General features: G+C 39.2%; 1 protein-coding gene across 1 annotated transcript in view; it reads right to left on the bottom strand.

Moving 5' to 3' along the window:
• The window catches only part of GNAQ (G protein subunit alpha q), a 137,844-nt gene that overhangs the window by 33,227 nt on the left and 80,293 nt on the right, over positions 1-24,324 (bottom strand). The window contains exon 3 of the mRNA XM_082074800.1: positions 8,669-8,823. Within this exon, the coding sequence (XP_081930926.1) occupies positions 8,669-8,823 (155 nt within the window). The remainder of the gene's footprint in view (positions 1-8,668; positions 8,824-24,324) is intronic.

A 24,324-nucleotide genomic window follows, 5' to 3' on the forward strand; every position in this document is an offset into this window, starting at 1 on the left:
GGTCTCACATTTGGCAACTTCCAGTCAACTGGGACCTTCCTGACTGGCCAGGACGGCTGATAAATAAGTGAAAGTGGCTTGGTGAGCACCTCTGCCAGCTCCCTAAGTACCACTGGGTGTATCCCATCTAGCCCCATAGGCTCGTGGATATCCAATTGGTGCAGCAAGTTGCTAACGATTTCCCCTTGGACTATTTGGGCTTCATTTTGCTTCCCATCCCTGTCTTCTGGCTCAGGGAGCTGGGTACCTGGAGCACAACTGTTCTCACTATTAAAGACTAAGGCAAAGAAGGCATTTAGTACCTCAGCCCTTCCCTCATCCTCTGTCACTCTCTTTCCTCCCACATCCACCAGAGTGTGGAGATTCTTCTTAGCCCTCCTTTTCTATAAGCTTTTTTTGTTCCCTATTACAGCAGTAGCCATGCCCAGCTTTAGTTGGGCTTCAGCCCTTCTGATGTTCTCTCTGCATAACTTCACAGCATCCTTGAAGTCCTCATGAGTAGCCTACCCTTGCTTCCAAAGGTTATAAATTCTCCTTTTATTCCCAAGTTCCAGCCACAGTGCTCTACTCAGCCAGGCTGATCTTTGGCTCATCTTTAGACACAGAGTGATAGCCTGCTCCTGCGCCTCTAAGATTATCTTCTTCAATAGTGACCAGCCTTCCTGGACTCCTTTGTCCTTCAGGACTGCCTCCCAAGGAACTCTGCCAACCAGTTTCCTAAACAGATCAAGTCTGCCCTTTGCAAAATCCAAGGTAGCAGTTCTGCTGACCACCCTTCCTTACTTTTCCAAGAAAGGAAAACTCAGTCATTTCACGATCGCTGTGCCAAAGGCGACCTCCAACAGACACGTTGCCCACGAGCCCTTTTCTGTTCACAAACAACAGATCCAGTGGGGCTCCTTCCCTAGCTGGCTTCACTGACCAGCTATATCAGGAAGCTGTCTTCCACACACTCTAAGAGCCTCCTAGACTGTTTCCTCTCTGCTGTGTTGTACTTCCAGCAGACATCTGGTAAGTTGAAGTCTCCCACATGGACATGGGCTAGTGATCATGAGACTTCTCGCAGCTGTTTACAGAATATTTTGACTGCCTCTTCATGCTGGTTGGGTGGTCTGTAATAGACTCCCACCAGGATGTCTGTCTTTTTGGCCTTCCCCCTGATTCTTATCCATAAACACTCAACCCTGTTGTCACCATCATTGAGCTCTAGACATTCAAAACACTCCCTGACATACATGGCTATGCCACCTCCTCTCCTTCCTCACCTATCCCATCTGAAAAGTTGATAGCTATCCAATGCAGCACTCCAGTTGCGGCAGTCATCCCACCACGTTTCTGTGATGGCAGCTACATCATGGTTTTTCTGCTACACAGTGGCTTCCAGCTCCTCCTGTTTGTTGCCCATGCTGCATGCATTCGTATAGATGCACTTCAGCTGGACTACTGATCCCACCACCTTTTTGTAGTGAGAAGCCTTAATTCCTTTGTGGCCATTCTCAGGTGCTTCCACGGTTTCTAACACAACTATAACCCTTGTGTCTTTGCTACCACACGGCCCTCCATCCCCCACCTCCACTGCTGAATTAATATCCACTAGCACCCTAATAAACCCTGTGCTTAAAAGCAGTCTACCCGCGAGACCTTGTGAGCAAAGAAGTCTGTGGAGCAGTGTGCCTCTGAATGCACTGTTGCCAAGAAGGGATCTGCCTGGCAGTGCACCAGAAACACTCCAAGAGAAATCCCTAAAACAAAACCAAACATGTTGAGATTGAGGTAATTACTGGCACTGATAAAAAGGTCAGTATAAAACCAGTGAAACTTACTTGTTACCACCTAGCCTGCAAAAATGTGACAGCTTCTTAATCTATAAAAGAATGAGAGTACAGGGCAAGAGGGAAGGGACAAACCCCAGTAAACAGTTTGTTAATAGAAACTTTGTCGGTTGATTTCAGTGTAACCACAGCTATAAAAGCGAGGCTCACCACCAACTTTTCATTTGCAAATGCTTTCACTGTGTTCAACCACATCTAAGACAGATACCACATGGCTTTTTCTAGGTATGATAGCACCCACAAATATTTCCATCTTTTCAACCCTAAAGATCTCAGGTTTCACACAGAAAGGAAGTGTTTTCCTTGCAGTTAGGATAGTTCATAAGTATAACCCTCTACAAAATGCACTCCCTCATACATGTACAGTGGTGGTGGAAGTGAAAATAAAACCTTCACCGAAGTCTATGACTCATACTAAGTAGCCAATCTATTTAATAAGATTTGATATATCCCTGTCTTTTGTAGCCTGGCTACTCTGGAATTGGGTAGAGCTACTCTCTGTACCGTTACTCGGGTTTGGGGAGTTGGAGGATTGTTGGTTTGTTTCGCAAAACTCTGAACCAGCTCATAAGACAATCACAAACTAGCACTAGTTTTGACAGTGAGCTGGAAAACAACCTTCGAAAGGGAAAAGCCTTTTTCTGCTTTTTTGAGGAACAAACAACTTGCTTGTCTTTCAAATCCACAAACGCGAAACGTTAAAAGTTGCTGTTAGGAGGACTTTTCCTACCTCACAGACCTGCCAGAATGACACAAGTGTCTTCTTTGCTAACAAGCAGCACCACAGTAAATGGAATTAATTTTCAGTGTAAAAACACAAGCTGTGAACACAGCTAAGTGTAAATAAGTATTGTCATTTCTGAGCCTCTACACCACCGGTGAAAAGTTAAAGCACATTTAGCAGTTTCCAGAACTATTTAATCTTAATGTAAACACAGTAAACCCAAGATCTTCACAGTGAGTTAGGAAGAAGTCTGCACCATGTTCTTTTTATCCTTATCCCACCCAAATCCTACCTAGCTGTCTCTCTCAATTTCCTGAATGACTAAAAGCCAATCTTAGCAAAAGCTAAAAAAAGCAAGTGATCAAATTAAAAAAATGCTTGTGCTAACTTTTCTTAATAGGAAATGTGGTTTAAAAATCATACCAATATTAAAAACATGTTCAGTACTGCATGAAAAAAAGGATCGTGAAAGAAATACATGATGTATACTGCTTTATATAACCCCACATCCCTTTCTGAATTTCCCTATCTGTTGCATAAAATTCAGTTTTTCTGTAGGATGCAGTGTCTTGGTATACAGTGCCTTGGTACGCAGCAGACTTCATGTCCCATCTTTCTTCAGACCTTCCTTTTATATTTGGGGACTATATCAAAGGCATAAGATAGGGTTAGCATGGCGCTGTTGCTAGTACTTGATCGTAATCTTCAAGACTTCCATTTTCATGTGCTGTTTTATCTTATTTGCAAACCCTACACAAATAAGGCTGTGAAAATTGTAAATACATGAAAGCAGAATCTACCATTCTGCAACACAAATTGTTCCCCTATATAGCTTTAGAACCTTCAGGTACATTTTTACAAATGAAGGGAAGAAAGAACCAATGAACAGTTCTAAAATGTTTTTAAATTAGGATGTGCTTGTGTATCTTACAAATTATGAGCATATGGTTTCCTCACTGCCAACAAATGGGTGTTACAAAGATGTCACACAGTTGCTCATAATTTGCTACGCCAGTGTCAGCCACATAGCAGGTCTCAATTTAGGACAGTATTAGTTCTTCTGAAAGACTCACAAAGACCCATGATGCCCTAAGAATTCCCTACAGCTTTATGAAAAAAAAAAAAAAAGGAACGTTCTGATTGCTAGAGGCGATACCAGCCAATGGAATAAACTGCTGTAGTAAAACTTAGATTCACACACTGATCTTCCTCCTTGTGTGCACCAAGCACATCCTATTTAGCACAAAGCTGTTCCACTGAAACGCATGACGTTCAGAAATGGAACGTGGAAGCAAAATGTTATTTTTAATGGACAGGTATGAAGGAATTAATTGTTCAGCAACTGAAGTTTTACAAAAAACTTCAAACTCAGATGGAATACTGTCATACAAAAATTACTAATGTGTCAAAGCACTACAATTCATGCAATAGTCTCCCTAAAGGTGAAACATGAGCTTTAATGAGTAGCCATCATTAGGACTCATTTGGGCTGCCACACTGTGGCAAGATATCACTGCCTGGCTAGAGAACTTGACTGTAAAAGTAGGTCATGTAGACGCTCACATACCCAAGAGAAGAGCCACTGGGGAACATCAAAACAACCAGCAGGTGGGTCAGGCTACCAAGATTGAAGTGGCCCAGGCGCATTTAGACTGGCAGCACAAAGTTGAATTATTTCTAGCTTGGTGGGCCTGTGATACCTCAGGCCACCAAGGAAGAGATGCAACATATAGATGGGCCCATGACTGAGCAGTGGACTTAACTATGGATACTAACACACAGGTGATCCATGAATGTGAGTCATGCAAGCCAAGTGGTTAATGACTCTGAGGTACGGAGGACAATGGCTAAAATATAAATATGGGGAGGCCTGGCAGATTGACTATATTATAACACACTCTCACAAAGCTGAAAAGGCAAGTTTCATGTGCTTACAATGGTGGAAGCAGCCACCAAATAGCAGGCAACATATCCTGTACCCCATGGCACCACCTGGAATACTGTCCTGGGCCTTGAAAAGCAAGTCCTATGGCAACACGGCACCCCAGAGAGAAATGAGTCGGATGATGGGACTCATTTCTGAAACAAACTCATAAACAATTGGGCCAAACAGCATGGCATTGAATTGGGTATATCACATCCCCTATCATGCATCAGCCTCCAGGAAAATCGAACAGTACAATGGACAGTTAAAAACTACACTGAGTGCAATGCTTGTTGGAAACTTCAGCAATTGGGATTCACATTTAGCAAAGGCCACTGACTAGTTAACACTTGGGGATCTATCAGTCGAGCTGGCCATGCCCAATTGAAGCTTCCATGCACTGTAGAAGGGGATAAAGTCCCTACAGTGAACACGAAGAATACGTTAGGGAAGGCAGTCTGGGTCACTCCTGCCTCAGGCAAAGACAAACCCATCCGTGGGGTTGCTTTTGCTCAAGGACCGGGGTGCACTTTGTAGTTAACACTGGAGGATGGAAAAGTCCGATGTGTTCCTCAGGGGGATTTGATTCTGTTTAAGAAGACTCCATGATTCGAACTGTATGATATTAATTGCTACTGGTAATTGTCACTTAATACTGTATGTCATTCAAACAGTACTCAGTAAGTACCTTTCAGATGAAGAGTGAACTTTGATACAACCAAACCAAGTGCAGTGGTGATGGAACCAGGACTGGCTTCAACAACTGGCATCCAGCAACTTCCTCAAGGTTGACATCTTTAACTGGCAGACTGTGCCAGATAAACCAGCTATGTGTTCTGGATCCAGCATGCAACAATCCAACACCACATACCACTTCCACTGCCCTGAGAGACTGTTAAGACAGATGGAACCCAAAATCATGGAATAAATGAATAGCACGAACATTTGAGAGTGATTAAATGATACCATGGACTAAGGGAATAATATCTGTGTGTATATACGTATATATACATATATATGAAAGTAGTAGTAATTAATTTGAATGTATTGGCAAGTGTAAGACCTAAGTATGACATAAATGGTATGGAATAAGGGGTAGAATATGCTGGTTCAGCTGAGATAGGGTTAATTTTCACAGGAAGCTGCTAATGTCCTAGGTTTGGCTGGGACAGAGTTAATTTTCACAGGAAGCTGGGAGGGGACACAGCCAGGACAGGTAACCCATACTAACCAAAGGGATATTCAATACCATATAATGTCATGCTCAGTATAAAGTGGGGCAGCTGGCCAGGGGAAGACTCGCTGCATGGGAAGCTGCTGAGATGCAGAGTGCTCTTTTTTTCCCTTGGGACAGGTGGTTTGGCATGATCATGTTTTGACCGCAAAGTGTGGCCTTGAGTTTTGCTCTTCCAGGATCAGTGGTACAGGACCAGTGTTTGTGATCGCTGCCACGAGGGTGGCTGCTCAGGAGTGGGATGTACATTGGTGTTGCCGTGTGGTGAGCAGCTGAATTGTGTATCCCCTGCTTTGTGTATTGTTTCATTGTCACTTTTGTTATTATCTTCTCCCTTTTGCTGTTCTGTTAAACTGCTTTTATCGCAACATACTAGTTTTGCCTTTTGTTTCCTGATTCTCTTCCCCATCTCACTGGGGGCAGGGAGGGATAACCAGCAGCACGTGGTTCAAGTTGCCAGCTGGGGTTAAATTATGAGGACAGTGGGGTATTAAATACCCACTGGCACAGCTGACACGGTGGAGTAGGAACTTGAGTGAAAATTATATATAATTATCTGAAGCGTTACAAAACACAGCCATGGAAAGTAAACAGATATCCTCAGTGCTTGTGTAGCAACTAGAAGGTCCTTGGCTGGAGGTACACATGACATAATACTTCCAATTCATGGGGCATGATAAAGATGAAGTTTTTCAGTAAGGCTCTGGAACACTTTCCAATTCACAGAATCACAGAATGTCAGAGATTGGAAGGGACCTTGAAAGATCATCTAGTCCAATCCCCCTGCCGGAGCAGGAACACAAAGATGAGGTTACACAGGAATGTGTCCAGGCAGGTTTTGAATGCCTCCAGAGAAGGAGACTCCACAACCTTCCTGGGCAGCCTGTTCCAGTGTTCTGTCACCCTCACTGAGAAGAAGTGGAACCTCCTGTGTTCCAGTTATTACCATTGCCCCTTATCATTGCTTGTCACCGAGAAGAGCCTGGCTCCATCCTTGTGACACTCACCCTTTACGTATTTATAAACATTAATGAGGTCACCCCTCAGTCTCCTCTTCTTCAAGCTAAAGAGACCCAGCTCCCTCAGCCTTTCCTCATAAGGGAGGTGCTCCACTCCCTTCATCATCTTTGTTGCCCTGCGCTGGACTCTCTCCAGCAGTTCCCTGTCCTTCTTGAACTGAGGGGCCCAGAACTGGACACAATATTCCAGATGTGGTCTCACCATGGCTGAGTAGAGGGGAAGGAGAACCTCTCTCGATCTACTAACCACCCCCCTTCTAATACACCCCAAGATGCCATTGGCCTTCCTGGCCACAAGGGCACAGTGCTGGCTCATGGTCGTCCTGCTGTCCACCAGGACCCCCAGGTCCCTTTCCCCTACACTGCTCTCTAATAGGTCTTTCCCCAACTTATACTGGAACCTGGGGTTGTTTCTGCCCAGACACAAGACTCTACACTTGCCCTTGTTATAATTCATTAAATTTTTCCCTGTCCAACTCTCCAGCCTGTCCAGGTCTCACTGGATGGCAGCACAGCTTTCTGGTGTGTCAGCCACTCCTCTCAGCTTGGTGTCATCAGCAAACTTGCTGACAGTGCACTCTATTCCCTCATCCAAGTTGCTGATGAATATATTGAATACTACTTAACATTTCCTACTTTTTCTTCATGAAGGGAAAGCCTTTAGTGTCATATTGGGGCAAAATGGTGATGAACCTCCAAAAATTTTAGTTGCAAGCCAAATTCTGCAAGTTGTCACATAAATGTGAAATGAAACTTAAGACAGCTCTCTCTCTTACTGACAACAGTTAACACTGCTGCCTCTCCTTTCTTCACAGTTTGAAAAGCCATGATAGAATCAGACTTTCGACTGGTAACCTGTTTACATTTGGTTTAAGGTCTTGACACCCTGTAGAGTACATATTGAATGATCTCATCTCAAACAGCTATTGCTCAAGGCAATCCACAGTGTGGTGTTGGTTTGCATCTGTCTCACACCATGAAGAGTATCTTAAAGGGAAGTGGTTTAGCGGTAAGCAAGTGGTTAAGTCACCCTATAATGTATATGTGAAGTGACTAACCTATTTACCTGATGTGCTCTTGACTTTACCACAAACAAGTCTAGAAACTGATTTTAAAAACAACATGAACTCCCAGCCTCTGGAGCATCCAGTAGCAAGGGAAGAGAATGGAATGTATTTGTTGAGCCTCCAAGCGGTTCAAATCAACTCCCAGGATGCAGGAAATTTTCTTTTTTAGACCCGAGCTTCATTTCTTCTGGTAAACAAACATCTGATCTATTTTTCCTGGGTACAGCAGTGGGTATAAAAACATAAGAAGTGTAGCTAACAATGACAAAGCAGGTCAAAAGTTGACAGAAAGTTAAGGTATAGAAACAAACAGGATGTATTAGAAACTACAAACAGAATTTAGAAACAATAAAAGAAACAGAAAATACAGAGGACATGCAACCTCTGAGGGAAAAGGAGAAAACCTGTGAAGACAAGAGTTCTGAGGCATTATAAATCTTATGAACTGTTGGGAGGTCTATCTACCATTTGATTGCACCTCGCGGTATTTACTACTGTCATACTATATGAAAGTATTTTTGTGCAGCTTGCATTTGTGATGGTATATCAGGGGAGATTATGGGCTTGAACAGGTATAAGAAAATGAAAACATCGGTGATTAACTACTCCTAGTTAGAATCTTTAAGATTTCAGATTACCACCAATTGTCATTCTGTGAAGCAAATACAGATATAATCCTAAACTAGATGTACTCCACTCCTTAAAGCATCCTCTGAATTCAGTTTACTAAGTGTATTATCATGCATGTTCGTGCTACATACACATACAAATATGTGCACACACATACAGTGTAAGAAGCTAAAAGTAAAAATTACTTAGTTAGTAACAGAAAATGACATATAGTTGTTTGTAGCCATCATGTACTTACTATTTAGTTGAATCTGATAACTGATATTCCCGTCGTCTATCATAACACTCCTGAATTCCAGGGTCATTCCATAAGCTTCTTATTGCATCTACATATGGGTTCTCGAAAGTTGACACCTTCTCTACATCGACTTCTCGAACTAACTGTGCATGAGCCTAATTCAAAACAAACAAAACAGTAAAATTTACTCCATGTTCTATGCTTGCAGATAGCATATATACAATGAACATGATTAACAGGGATAATTTTTCATATTGGCCATACCACCAGTATGCCTGTGCAATTTGAAAAACCAAGTACCATGAAGAAGTTTACGAAGATGGAGAAAAGGAGACAACCGTTAGAGGGAGTTCCAAAAATGAGGAAGAACAGAAAAAAACTTCACATTTTTATTGATAGTACACAGACCTCAACAGGGACTAGCATATAATTTATCTTTCATGCTAAAACAGACAGTTAAATAGAATACCTACCATCCGTTCTACCAGCCAAACTACTCATTAGCAACTGAACTCAAGACACTTGGACAACTTATAGAAAAGACAGTAAAACCCCAAGATATTCAGAGTTGGATATTTTACCCAAATGTGTATTCATGTGAACAAACTCAGTGACGGTGCAGGAAGGAAACAGTACTGTTGTTTTATTGGGGAAAAACCTTAAAGCAAAGTGTGAATGAATGAACATAAATAAGAGTACTGAATAAATTATGAATGTGTGATGATGTGGTGTGTTCAAACAAAGACTAATAGTGCTTAATACGATATTAGACAGAAAGTTAATTAATAAACATACATATGGGCCCTTATTTCAGACTATGCTTACTACAATCCAGTATTATTTAGATGAAATGAAGTATTCACACTAAAATTTGTATTTAATTAAGTCCCTTTAAAAGAAAGATTTAATTTTAGATTTTTCAGATAGAATCTTAGAGTATATAAACATGTTTTTTAAATAATGGCTAGTGAACCAGCTTGACAGATTTAGACCCTGACGGTAGGTGGGAGAATGGAAATTAGGAAGTTTGCCTTTCAGAGATTGATAAAAAAAGCTCTTAAGGTTACAACAAAAGTAACAGAAGTTACTACTAAAAAGGAAAAGCAAGAGTATTAGAAATTGTTTTTAGTTTCAATTTGTACTGAGATTCTTAAAAAGTAATATCTAAAATTGGGAGTAGCTAATAAGAAATAATTCCTAATAAATCCATCACCCTCCTAAATGCTTAAAGTTTGGTTAAAGCCTATGGAGTTGAAATCACCAAAGAAATATAGCAGAACGATTTCTAATTTGTCCTGGAAGTATATCAAATACACGAATGTGTGTACCTGTGTAAAGATATATACACATGCAAACATACACACAGAGAAGAAAACAGATGAAAACTTAGTCAAGCAAAAAGCCTGAGAGATTCAACTCTCATATCTAATTTGCATTTGAGGTGAGGACACAAACATATGTTCATTTTAAAATTAGGTAAAGGTATACTGAAAGGAGTTTTCTTGTTATGTTTTAATAAATTTATCCTCTGCATACACACCTACGATCCCCACCCCACTTCTTACACGGTCCAGGAGAATGATGCTACTGCTCATTACTTAACAAAATATTATACCTACAACTGTTGTTTGCTCAAGAGGAAATGAAAACCTCCAAGTTTAATGTGAAAAATGTGTATCTTAAGAGACAGGGAGAACATACGTTCTCTGTTATCAGAACCTGAATCTCCAAAACTCTAACAAAAGGTCTTTTCTTCCAGATCATGCCCATGCATCCCAAAATGTCTAGGTAAATCATGAAGGGACTCTACTTTCTCACAGATAGTAACAAGAAATGATACTCAACACAAGCCAATGTTCTTGTGTTACAGGGTAATTTTTAAAAAATTATCATATATCTTGTCAGGCTCAGTTTTGTATTCTATTGCCCTTGTGTACTTCCAAAATAATGACACCTTGAATATTTTCCTACAGCTTGTGACAAACTAATAAAAGCATATATTCAGATACTGATTTTCCTTTTTTGTACATGAGCTCTGAATTTGTAGCCAACTGACGTCAACATGGTAGGAGAGCTAAAAGATGGACTTCCTATACAAAAGCTTTCATTTGAAAATCATCATAGCTGAACTACTTGTGCAACAGTTCCCAAAACATTCTCTAACAGGTGCTCAACTATTCTACATTGGTAGAAGATATAATCTTAAAAGGTAATTACTTTATTCAGTTACCTACCTAGACTTATTACTACAAAGTTGTCCTAGATCTTGCATTATTTATCAGCTCTGTATGTTCTGCCATACAAATAATATGACACTGCACCATGTGACAAAACTTACAATAAACTATTATATATGCCAAGAAGTTGCATCCGTTTAAAAATTGATTCAACTTTTGAAAAAGAAACAGCATTTCCTCAGTGAGCATTAGGCCTTCTTGTACTTTTGTGTAGACAATTTTTCTTTCTTTAAGAGTCTATGTCAGGCAAAACCTTTCGCTGGCTTCTAATTTCTGGTGGCAGAGACAGAGATGAAAATACAGGATCTCATCTATTGGCCTGATTTTTCTCTTATTTGCCCTGGTACAAGTAAAAATTAATTTTAGTGAAACCCTGTGAGACAGAGAAGCATAAATTTAATGCCCAGGAATCAAATATGCATCATGTAGGGTGCCACTACTGCCAATTACTGGCTTTAATCTCCTTCCACTAATATAAATAACAAATTTTGAACATAACTTTTGATGTTAGCACTGAAACATGAAAAACTCTAAGAATTCATCATTAATCCAGTTTACACCACTATAACTGTCATTGAGGACCTCTTACTCTTTCCTAAATCTTTCACTTTACCCAAAAATCAACATTATTTGGGGGGACAAAACAAAAAAAGTAAAGCTTTTTGCCCTGAGAAAACTCTACCTTCTCAGAGTTGTGTCCCTTTTGGGACACTAGAAACTGTTACCAAAGCATCAAAATGGACAAAAAATCCCAAGCAGCAGACAAAACCAAGGATTCTGCAAGTACCGCCAAATTCAAACTGGTCATTAAGATGTAACTACTACTCCAGCTGTGATGTTCCACAAACAAGATCTACATGGTGTAGGTGACTTTCCAGTCCAACAAACTTTTGACACCAGCAGTCAACATTTCTCATGGCCTTCTGGGAATATAAGAATACTTTGCAACCATTTCCACATTATTTGCCAGGAATCTTACAAACAGTTATTTAACTCTTATTGGCAAACTACATTTCTCCTACACTTAAGTGCTTCTTCACTGATTTCTACAAGTATTTAAAAAATTACCCCAGAATAAGAAACCTGGAATTTTTGGGAATAGTATTGGATTCTGAAACCAAGAAAGCTCAGCCTGAGGACATACCAAAATAGCTACAGTTTCTCCTTCATTCTCCTCAGAAAACTATTGACAGTGCTAAAAACTAATTCTGAACTTGAATAGTGTTATAGTTTTATGCTCGTCTTTCTGGCAATACTTTTTTGGACACAACCCAGTAATAGTAAATATATATTTTTTAATCTCTAGGTTTCATCTGTCAGTTTTCTACTTATCACCTTCGTAATTTTTTGAAAGCTCTGATGTTTCTTAGGGACATTAAGGCATTTGACACAGTCTCCCACAGCATCCTCACAGCTAAATTGAGGGAGTGCAGTCTGGATGAATGGGTAGTGAGATGGACTGTGAACTGGCTGAAGGAAAGAAGCCAGGGAGTCGTGCTCAATGGGGCGCAGTCTAGATGAAGGCCTGTATCTAGTGGAGTGCCTCAAGGGTCAGTACTGGTGCCTGTATTATTCAATATATTCATCGATGATTTGGATGAGGGAATAGTACTATCAGCAAGTTTGCTGATGACACCAAGCTGGGAGGAGTGGCTGACACACCAGAAGGCTGTGCTGCCATCCAGCGGGACCTGGACAAGCTGGAGAGTTGGGCGGGGAAAAATTTAATGAAATATAACAAGCAAAAGTGTAGAGTCTTGTGTCTGGGCAGAAACAACCCCAGGTTCCAGTGTAAGTTGGGGAAAGACCTATTAGAGAGCAGTGTAGGGGAAAGGGACCTGGGGGTCCTGGTGGACAGCAGGACGACCATGAGCCAGCACTGTGCCCTTGTGGCCAGGAAGGCCAATGGCATCTTGGGGTGTATTAGAAGGGGGGTGGTTAGTAGGTCGAGAGAGGTTCTCCTTCCCCTCTACTCTGCCCTGGTGAGACCACATCTGGAATATTGTGTCCAGTTCTGGGCCCCTCAGTTCCAGAAGGACAGAGAACTGCTGGAGAAAGTCTAGCGCAGGGCAACAAAGATGATGAAGGGAGTGGAGCACCTCCCTTATGAGGAAAGGCTGAGGGAGCTGGGTCTCTTTAGTTTGGAGAAGAGGAGACTGAGGGGTGACCTCATTAATGTTTATAAATACGTAAAGGGTGAGTGCCACGAGGATGGAGCCAGGCTCTTCTCGGTGACAACCAATTATAGGACATGGGGTAATGGGTACAAACTGGAACACAAAAGGTTCCACTTAAATTTGAGAAGAAACTTCTTCTCAGTGAGGGTGACAGAACACTGGAACCAGGGAGGTTGTGGAGTCTCCTACTCTGGAGGCATTCAAGACCTGCCTGGACGCCTTCCCTGTGTAACCTCATCTATGTGTTCCTGCTCCGCAGAGGCATTGGACTAGATGATCTTTCGAGGTCCCTCCCAACCCCTAACATTCTGTGAATTGGAAACTGATTGGGCCAGTCAGTGGATCTGGTCTCATATTCTCTCTGTATGCACATCAATGGGCTTGATAATCTTACAGGTCTTTTCCAATCAAAATTATTCCACGATTCTAACCATTTTGAGCCTTACAAGAGTGGCTACAACCAACGTAACAGGCATGGAAAAGGTCCATAGTTTTATATCCCTTTTGATATATTCTCTGTACTTTTCCCAAATTAGCACTGTAACCTACCAGAATGATTTATATGAGGGAGATCAGGCAGAAAAGCACAGTCTGTTTCAAAAGAAATACCTCTGGGATTTTAAATCCACAGGAGAAACCAATATGCTTGAGAAGCAGCAGGGTTGCTTCATATCAGTGGTCTCTGTAGACTAGCTGATCTGAAGTTGCCAATTTAAAGAATTCTCTTCCATGTGAGGGAACATCTTCTGTTTTGTAAAAGAACTTCCTAAAACAATCAGAAAAAGCCTATGGCTGTAGTGCTTGGCTGTCAGTAACTAAAGGATCAAGCACACTGATATTAGTTAGGTCTGGATAATATCATTTACACTGATTGCAAAACTGAGAGCAATGGTGTGTGATCAGATCCCAGAAGTCCAGGAGCTGAACAGAATTCAGATTCAGACCACAGTGACTTGTGATCTACAAGCGCAGCTCACACAAACACTTTGCTTTACAGGGCTGTAGAGCAAGATAGGCTGCTTTGGAGACTCCCATAAACCTGCAGATATTTGAAGCAAGTATAATATTCGAGGAGGGTTACACTAGTCTATTTCACTGTCTTGTAAACTACACAGTTGGGGTTTGTGTTCCTTAACATGTCCAAAAGCAGCAACTTCTGACTGATAATCAGTACATGGTAGGAAAGTGTTTTTATACAGCAGCCCGCAAAAAGTAGTTTGTAAGAGAATGAGGGTAAACAGGGAGCAGGTTTCATGGTGTGCTACAGCAAATAACTGTATTCAAATCAATAAAGTGTGCTACAAATTGCTGAAACAAGGCTTGGTGCAATTCTAATCATCCTTTAGTTGCTGATAAAGGTTAATAGGGCATCAAACTACCTAAATCAGATGTCACGTTCTCCTTTTTCACATTCTAACCTTTATAAAGAAAAAATAGGATAAGCTACTTGAAACACTATTCCACTGACACATAAGAAAATCTAAAAAAACGAGTTTGCATCATTTTCTTTTTGTTACTGCTCATTGTCTTTACTGTAAAAAGCCTATGGTAATGGACCCTAATCTATGGTTTATAGACCGTACAATGAAATTATAAGGATTAAAACAAGTTATTTTGTGACTTATGCTGGAAATTTAATCCATTTAAAATGCATCATTAAATGCTAGTTGTAATACTTTTACACATTTAAACACTGGAATAACAAATGTCTACACATATGAGGTTTGTTTTTTCCGTTTATTTTAGTAGAGCTCAGAGAAATCTTAGAAATTAGCTGGAAAAAACCCCTACCTTTATTCATACACTGCAATCGGAGCCCTGAATTTTCTTGCTGTCTTATTTAGATTTAAGCTGCACCAGACATGGAAGACAAATACCAAGTCACCACTACAGTGCTGCAACCAAACACTCAAGCAAGCTTTTATCGAAGGTTATATTAATATCAAAATTTCTATACAGATAATAGAAAAGGTTGTATTATCTCTCTAGTCCTTCTTGAAAAAAATACCGATTTAATAACCCAGCAAGAGATACATGATGAAACAACTTCTTGTCACACTAGCAGATTCTTTTACAAGCGGTAGAGACACTGAGTGTTATAGGACATGAGTCATGCCAAAGGAGATGACACTGGAGGTTAGGTGTACAATTTAAATACAGAATCCAGATCTTCATAAATGTACTTTGTTACAGTTATCCTACTATTCTATTCTCAAGTTTCTGATCCTCTTTTTATAAACAAAAGGTTTTGATAGCAATAAAATAAGATTCTTCTGATGTCGGGCAGAAGAGTAAAAATTTATCTTCCTCTGCGATAACTAATTCATCCAGTATGAACAACTGTTAGAAAGTTAGCTGAGCTAGAAAATTCAGTATATAAAAATACAGGTCCCCTTCATGAAACACGAGATGTCCTCCTATGAGATGGAACATATGCATTATTTATTTAGGAAAAGGAAAGCTATGCGATGGTGCAATTACAGCAGCACAGTGTAGATACTGTTTAGAAATAAATAGATCTAAAGAGCCCAAGGCTAACACAGACTTGTTCTGCTATGACAAATCATAGTATGGGGCAACAAAAGGGTGTGATCATTTTTCTCCTTACTGTCCAACTCCCCCATTTTCCATATATAAACTTCAGGTTGTCTGGCTATTGCTGTCAAGCTGTTGCCTAACAAATAAAAGTAACATAAATATATAAACATTATATAAATATATAAACATTAGTGTTGCTTTGACAGAATACCTGATGCCATGTAATGCCCTGAATTACCACTTTTATTCACTATTCACCTATTTTAATACTTCCATCAACTGAAACAACTTGTTCAGCAAATGCTCCTGGCAGTCAACCTCTACAGAACAAACCAGGAGAAAACAGGAAAACACTGAGCAGAAGAGAAATGAAGCGTCCATATGCCATTCCTTCTCTACCAAAAGGACAAAGAGGAAGATGAAGTAAAGATCACTTGCAGTGATCGTAGGTGACTTCAGCTGTCAAAGTCTTCACCATCTCATCCTCTATGAACATGGCTAGGTTTCTGACATTCATCCTAATTTAGTTTGGAGTAATTCTAAGAAAAGCAATTTACAAGAAGGCTCTAGTAAAAGAGTTAACAACTCTACATCTAATAAGATAAAAATCTTCCTGAATTCGTATATCTAAAAAACAAATATTGACTTTGGGATTTTTGTAGAATGTAACATAGTATTTTAACCTAAAGATCTCAAAACATTTCACAAAGTTCCTAAGTGCTGTTCATAAAACTGTCACAACACACAGATCAATCATTTCCAATGGAGAAAGTGTAATCATGTTAGTGTTCAATTAACAGCAAGTACCGCTAGATTATCATTACATTTCAAACTAAGATTCAGTCCTATAGGAGAAAGTAATTGTTGTTACCTTCGAATGATAACACCACCCATATAAGCCTTTCTAATGAGGTTACTGACAGGGCACAGAATCTGATGTGTCTACATCAGAAGCCACAGGAGCGTTAAGTGGCGTAACATAAGATGTGACCCAGGAACCAAACACAAAACCACACTCACATGTCTTACACATCCCTGAGTAAAAAAGCACACTTTGTCTAAACTATTACTTCAATTTAGTGAAATAACTCTATCACAGTTTGAAGAAATTTTTCCTTCAAGTAGCAGGTTTCACAGATATAGCATAGCTTTCTACAGCCAAATTTTAAAGGAAAAGTAAAAATATATTTTGTTTCAAGAGCCAAGAAGTTCTCCCTGCGAAACTAAAGACATTGCTTTTGATCTTGCTAATAGTATTTTTTTCCATTTTGTTTGATTGTCAGTTTTGGTTCTTCTCTGCTTTAAGGATCTTTTTAATTTTGCTATAATGCACTATTCAAGTGTACTGTTTAATTTTAAGAGAATTGTTTTAGAACAGTATGTCTCCAGAATGGGAAACTGAGTAATTCTGAGGCAGAATTATATATTCCTTTCACTTCCTTTAAGTGGAATACAGCAGAATTAGATATCTTCCAGCAGATAAGGTTAAGATATGACATTCATCCCACTAAACAGATCACATATGAAAAATGTGGATTGCCATTTGTTTCTAAAACCTACACTGGTCAAATGAGAATACTCAATGAAGCCACACAGCTTTCACAACCAGTATTTTCAGAGTAAGGAAGGAATGAATTTAAGACTTAAGACTTATTTCTTCAAATTATTTTTGCAGTAATAGAAAAATGGTGATACCTGGTCCTACGCAATCTGCTTCAAGAGGGAAATGTAATGGCTGGAAAACTTACTGTAATTAAGCACTATAATTAAGAATAAGGTTCACACTTTCAAGACTCTGCTCTCTGGCACGTTAGGACTACATTGATGGTGGTTTGGATTAGCATTGGACTTCCTTTCTGTCAATGAGTTGACATTACAGTAGTACAAAATACTTGCTCTCCTTAGCTATTTTATACATTTACATCAAACTGGATTTTACTAACCTACCGAAAGTAATCTTTTACTGAATTACCATGGTGGTTAACTATGGGAACAACAGCAGTTAGCCAAATAAACTCAAGAAAAAAAAAAACCACTTGATGCCAAATATCTGTTGAATCTTTCCAGTTACATGAGGAACTAAATCAGTCATCTTTTTTCTCTAAATAAAGCAGCATCAGTCTTCAGAATGAAACATTAGCCAGATCTCTGAGAAGTGTCATCAACCAAAAAGGGATAAAATAGTAATGTTGCTTTCTATCTTCTGTAAGCCTTTGTATTGAGCAAGAATGCCCACGGAGCATCCCAAAATCTTGGAAGTCAGAAGACTGACCTGCCATATTCTTCTGGACAATTCATGACCCCATAGAAAATGGAAGGATAAAACAGTCAAAAAGCATAGCTAGGTTTTCAATTGCCTGATCCATGATAAACTTGGAGGGTAAAGGAAGCCACTCCCAGCTGTGGATACGTACGTAAGGAAGTTACAGGAAAAGACACAGATCATCTTTTCTCTTTGTTTTTTTTAGCTTATTTATTTACATGTCCCTCTCCTGTGAAGAGCGGGTCCCAAGTATGGAATGGACTAGAGGGGATTAACACCCTGAAAGTTTCATGTTGCCACAGGCTACTCTTGTCCCACTACTCAAATGAATTACAAGTCAGAACTGCTATCAAGTCTGGAATTTCTCTTGTAAAAAACTCTGCACAGGATTTCAGACCCAGCTGACAGTCAGATAATGAAAAACCAGATTAAACAGCAGAAACTTTTTGAAACAAGTCATCTGCTTGCTGCCAAATGCCTGCCAATAGTGGCTCTTCCGTGAAGCCTCTGAAAGGCGGAACTCATTTTACTGGGGTGATGGATAACAAAGGCAGAGTACAGTGAAGTACTACCTTGTTGTTCTGTTACACTGTTATTTACTTTTATTACTAAAAACCCACCGTCTAGCTTTGTTTGATATCAGGTAACAAGACAAAGTGGGAAAAAGATAACTTTATCAACACACTAAGAATGGAAAATGATACTAAAATAAATCTAATAATACCCCTTTCCTTAAGCAACGTCTTTAGCTTCTGGATCATATAATATGAACAAAAAATATGAGTGAAAGCTAAATTTTCAATCTCATGCATGAAATAAGTTCAATTTTTCTATGACAGTTATTTTTAAAAGCTGGGACCTACATGGCCAGCATATTCAGTAAGTTCATTTCCAAGAATGTAGACGCAAACATCCGGAATTATAACATTCAAATAATTATGGAAAATCTCTGAACGGAGATTTGAAATGGCCTCTGATCAAAATGTTTATAATTTAATGGATAGCTAAATGGCTCCCTGCCCATTCTACCCCACAATTTTCTTGTATTTATATTAAAATGCAAATGCAACTATAAGTGTTCATAAACACAAGCCTTTTATGTTTCTGCCTAAAAATCATACCACAATTTACATGAATCATCTCTAACTCAGAATGTTTTACATTGTATTAAAACATACTAAGACATATTTATTTCACGTACGTACTTCAAAGTCTCAACTACAGAAAGACAATGCCACAGCAACTTTCAATAATCCTAATGGTTTCGGGGAGGTTGAACTTACATGCATAAACTGAAGATGTGTATTGTAACACTTAAAGAGCAAGAATGCTGCAGCTGTAAGTCAGTATGTGCTATTGTCATCTACACAGAAGGCAGGCAGAGCCTCACAAAACCTGTTAGAGCAGCACATTCCTCACCATGGCCTCTCTTCCAATCTGAAGATATACACAACTATGCAGGCACAAAGGGAGAAATAAGGTTGTACAACACCTTCTTTATTCTCTCACAGTGAGACGGTACAATCTCACTTTAATGAACTGAAATCCATTAGAATCTCAGACTTGTTTACACAGAGCCATTTCCCTGCAAATACACACGCACACAGAGAGTTCTAGTCCATCATATGACAAGATATCATTAATATGGTGCCAATATCCAATATGCTATCAGTAAGTTTTACTATACTCTCGACGTAATATATTTCAACAACCTTGACATCTTGCTGCCCAAACTGGGTAACTTGTGGACTCTGTAACCACCTCAGCAATGCTCTCATGGGGCTGATTAAACATTTGTGACACAGCACAAACCCTCCAATTAAAACACTGCAAACATGTTACAGACTAAATTATATTAGACAATTTTCACTGACTTCTCATCACTAAACTGTCCTTTAATGATTCACAACAAATCTGTTAAGAAGCAATAAATCACCAAGAAGTAAGATATAGAATAAGCAAATGGTAGCTCTGCAGACAAACCTTTCCATGAAAATGTGAAATTGTACACTATTTCTGAGGAACCACTCAAAATTCCTAGAGCTTTACATTGCCCAGGATGGGACGCATGACTATAGCATGCTGAAGCACTTGTTCTCTGTCATGAAAGTCTTAACTACCAAAGTATCTCCTATGCTTTGCCCGAGTCCGGTATATCAGGCAATTTACGAGGCATGTACTGCCATTTCAGACAGAGCAGCATTTCTGAGACTTCAGACTTGATGACAATTTCAGGTATAGATTTGTTTTTCAAAAGCAAAATGAAACTGAACTATTTCCTAACCTTTGAAATTATTTAATTATATTTAACGACAAACATCACAGTGATTTCTAAGCATCTTTTATTCTCTGTGCTCCTGGTCAGAGAAGGAAGAACAGCCAAACCCTAAAATGTCTGTCATTGGAAGGAAGGAAATTCTTACTTCCTCTCTTGGCTTCCCAAGATCTTAGCTCCATAGGAGGTAACTCCACGTCTTGTCCATCACCTTACATTGTCTCTGATGACAGAGGTAAAAGTGAGAAACAGAAATTTCCACTTTGGATTTTAGTTATTTAGTCTCCCCTTTTCCACTAGATCTAGTTGCTTCATTTTTAGATACAAAATAAAATATACTCTATGTAGTGTCAGATCTGCTAAACAAACAAACAAACAAACAAACAAGCTCTTTTATCCTTTCTTTAAAAGTTTAATACCCCTAACTCTTAAAGGAGCTTCTCAAGACTTCTAGGGGACTTTTGGCTGCTTTCCTTCTTAGGTGACCCTTTTCTGAAGTAAAATAAAGCACTACAACTTTCCTTGTTAATGACTGCATAGGCTGTTACACTCTTCAAATATTACCATAGCTACGAAAACTGAGCTCGAAGATGACACTGATGTCCAAAAACTGAACTGCGGGTTGTGAAGACCTATTCAAAAAATCGTCACACTTAATATTCACTCAAGCGTGTGGAATGTTGCGTTTGCAAGAGACTACAAATTAGTCACTCTCCTCTCACATTGCTGGTAATAAACCTAGCACCCTAGCATGAATTTTTACACACCAGTCCTGAAATTGTGTAGCTAGTGAATACTTTCTGACACGTACTGTAAAAACTCATTCTTGCTGTTGAGGATCCCAGAAACTGCTTCACTCTTTTGGACAACACTTCTATTTTGCAGAGTGGGGCAAATTCTGCTGCTGACTTTCAGAAACCTCTTGATGGATCAGCCAACCACCATGTCCTTTCCAACTGCTTTAGCAATTCACCTCCAAGTAATTGTTTTTGTCTTGTTGGAAGGCCCTGAAATTGCTCAAGATAAATCTGCCTGACCACCCTACTTGATTACATTCACTTCTGCCAAAATACTTTTTATAAAATGTACATGCAATTATATTTTAATTATGAACAACAGCTTCCACTTCTTTAATTACATAATTCATTTGTATACATTTAACTGTTTGATTAGGACTGTATTAAATTAATTCAGCAGGTTCAGTTTGTTTTCCAGGCTTTGCGTAACTTTGCTTTGAAGAAAATGGAGCAACAAGTAAAATACAGACCACATAAGTAAAGAGAGGTTCAGAGAATTGGACTGCAAAGTTACTTTACTACTAGGTTTAAAAAGGGTATAATCCCAGAACGTCATGTTTAGACTTGATTTCCAAATGTTACTTTTACTGCCAAATTTTCAAAGATTTTCAGTGGTTGTCAAAATTCTGGGATTCACACCTTGGATTCCCAAGGAAGTAGTGGAAGATACCTACTGCAGTTTTGAAATAGTTTAAATATATAGTTCAAAATGAACTGTATCATTGGAGTTCTAACATAAAACTAAATCCAAACTTCGCTGGACTTAGTCACTAGCAACAATTTACATCCTTATGAAGTTCTCAAAATTAATAACTGAGGAGCCCAAGTGGGTAAAATATTTTCTAGTGATAAAATCTATTTTCAAATTTAACTCAAACCTGCAATGACAGAAACTAACATAAATATTTCAGATTTGAACCAGCATATGCTAGAATTGGCAACAAGATCTCCCCTCACAACAGGTTTTGTAGCTAACATGAATGATCCAAATTATTGCTCTATGTGAAGACAGTATTATCAAAAAGTGTTTTAAAAACTATAGTCAAGCATGTATACACAATCACATTTTCAGAGCAATATCCACATCATAGGCTTTTTGTTCTGAGGACCACTTTTACTCTAAGATCTTCAAATATTGTATAGTACTCCTACAAATAATTATTGTAAACACATAAGAAAATATACCATTGTTTCCTGAGCTAACTAAACCAGTTCACATACACACATAAAGTAAAAATGCAAACTACCAGACTGTTTCTTAGTGTTACTCCAGTTAAAACTCCAGGTAAATGTTATTAAAACTACCGCATTGAGCTTACCTGCAGTAAATACAAAGGCAGGAGGGAGTGTACTTGCATCGGGGAAACTCAAAGAAACTCTGTATATGCAGCTGGGGAAGACTTAGAGCTGTCTTTAACAGCTATGAGCCTCTAGAGAACACTGCCAACCCCAGAGTTAGGCATGCATTTTCCACTTCGCCACAGTTGCTCATCATCCATATGGTTCAATCGCATGTGCCTGACAAGCTTGTCATCCAGGAACAGTATTGAAAGTACTGGACCACAGGGTAACACAGAAAATTGACCCCTCACAATCTTTCCTGAAAAGCATCTTCCACCTGCTTTGCCTACAGAATAATATATTTATTTTTTTTTTAAAATGACAGGGAAACCAGAAGGAGTTAAAAAAAGCCCAGAAGAAACTTCAACTGCCCATCTCTCTACAGTGACTTCCCAATAAGCTATGATAAATCACTGACATTTTTAACTACTCTTACTTCACATGCACCACAGGCTTGAAGAGCTTTATAGCAGGTTTTATGTCCCAGCACCTGTTTTTGAAGAATGGTGCTCAATAACGGTATTGCAAATGATAGCAAATTTTTCCACAATAATATTTTTCTGTAGGTACAGTTGAATTTATAGAAGAGAATATTATGTAAACATGGACATGCTGAAATTGTCATTCAATTTTCAAGCAAAATAACTGGCTTTACTTCACAGTCCCACAGGAATCCACTAGTTCAGTCAACAACTGCAATACAAGAGTAAGTGCACTAAAAGAAAGAAAATGAAAGGACAATGTTTCAGTACGATAATTCTGACTTAAGAAGCATACAGATGCACAGAACTCCTGCAGAGCCTCACTCTTGTACAAAGCCTGAATGAGTCTTGCACTGCAGATGTTTGTAAGGACCAGAGAATAGCAGCTTTGGATTAAAATAGCTAGAGCTAAAAAGCCTCTTCACAGAGGTGAGATTACAGCCAGTTGATTCAGGCAGTTCAGGAATTTTGCCACCTCATCCCCTTGCCTACACACAGAACTACAAGAGTTTCTCTGCATTTACGAGTCGGACAACCACCTATGGTGAACACAGGATGGGCACAGGGAAGCAAACAGCAGACTCTTTTTAAAGGAATCATGTCATCATATCTCTGTTTCAATTTAGAAGCAGAAGTATTACATGAACTATAATCCTGTACAGAATTCTGTCATATCAAGTTTCACAATATTTTCAAGCACTGAAAAGCATTTCACCGGTATTTTTAAGTTACACTTTCTCCTATTTTTAAAGGAGGAGACTGCCCTCTGCTGACTAACACAGAGCAGCAGAGGCAGTTATTTCAAACTGCTATTTCTACAGAGGACTGGGAGGGTCCCTTTCAAAATAATGAATAATTCCAGCAGGAATTTTCCTCTGCAAAAATTGCAACTAACTTAAATGGCTGCATTTGTGTGTTGTCCAATCAAGAAAATTGTCTTTCTAAACAATTGCCTCATTTCTTGGAAGTAAACTCTGAAAATGAGCTTCAGACTTACCCCAGGCGTGCAAAGTTTTGTGATACCCTATCACCTACTTCTTTCGGGTGCTTTTGCTAATCCCTTTATATCTAGAGTAATAACTGGGAGGACTGAAGTAAGGGGGCAAAATGGTATCTCAGATGAAAAGCTGTTGTTTAGAATAGGGTCACACAAGAATGAATTTAGCCCCAAGATGTTAAAGATAGCAACCCAACATTATTTTCTCTAGAGAAACCGCAGACAGATTATACCACGGTGATGAGTAACTATTTGAAACATGCCTTGAGGGAGAATTAAAAAAAAAGTTTTATGCCATGTGTGACCTAAAAATGTGACACCTTCTTTATAAATTAGGTACAATCTTCTCATTCCTAGAAATGCACCACATTTCTGCTGGCTCAAAAGAGATGCCAAGAAGAGCTTATTTAAAGAAGGAAGCAAAGTACTGCTAACTCCTCTTTCAAGGCTCCAGGCAAAATACCAGTCTCCTGAAACATGCTGCCAATGTCTGTCATTAGGAAGGAGGAAGAACAACCAATAAAATACAACATCTCCCCTATACAGGAA

The sequence above is a fragment of the Streptopelia decaocto genome, assembly GCF_964273445.1.
Source record: "Streptopelia decaocto genome assembly, chromosome: Z".
Taxonomy (NCBI): Eukaryota; Metazoa; Chordata; class Aves; order Columbiformes; family Columbidae; genus Streptopelia; species Streptopelia decaocto.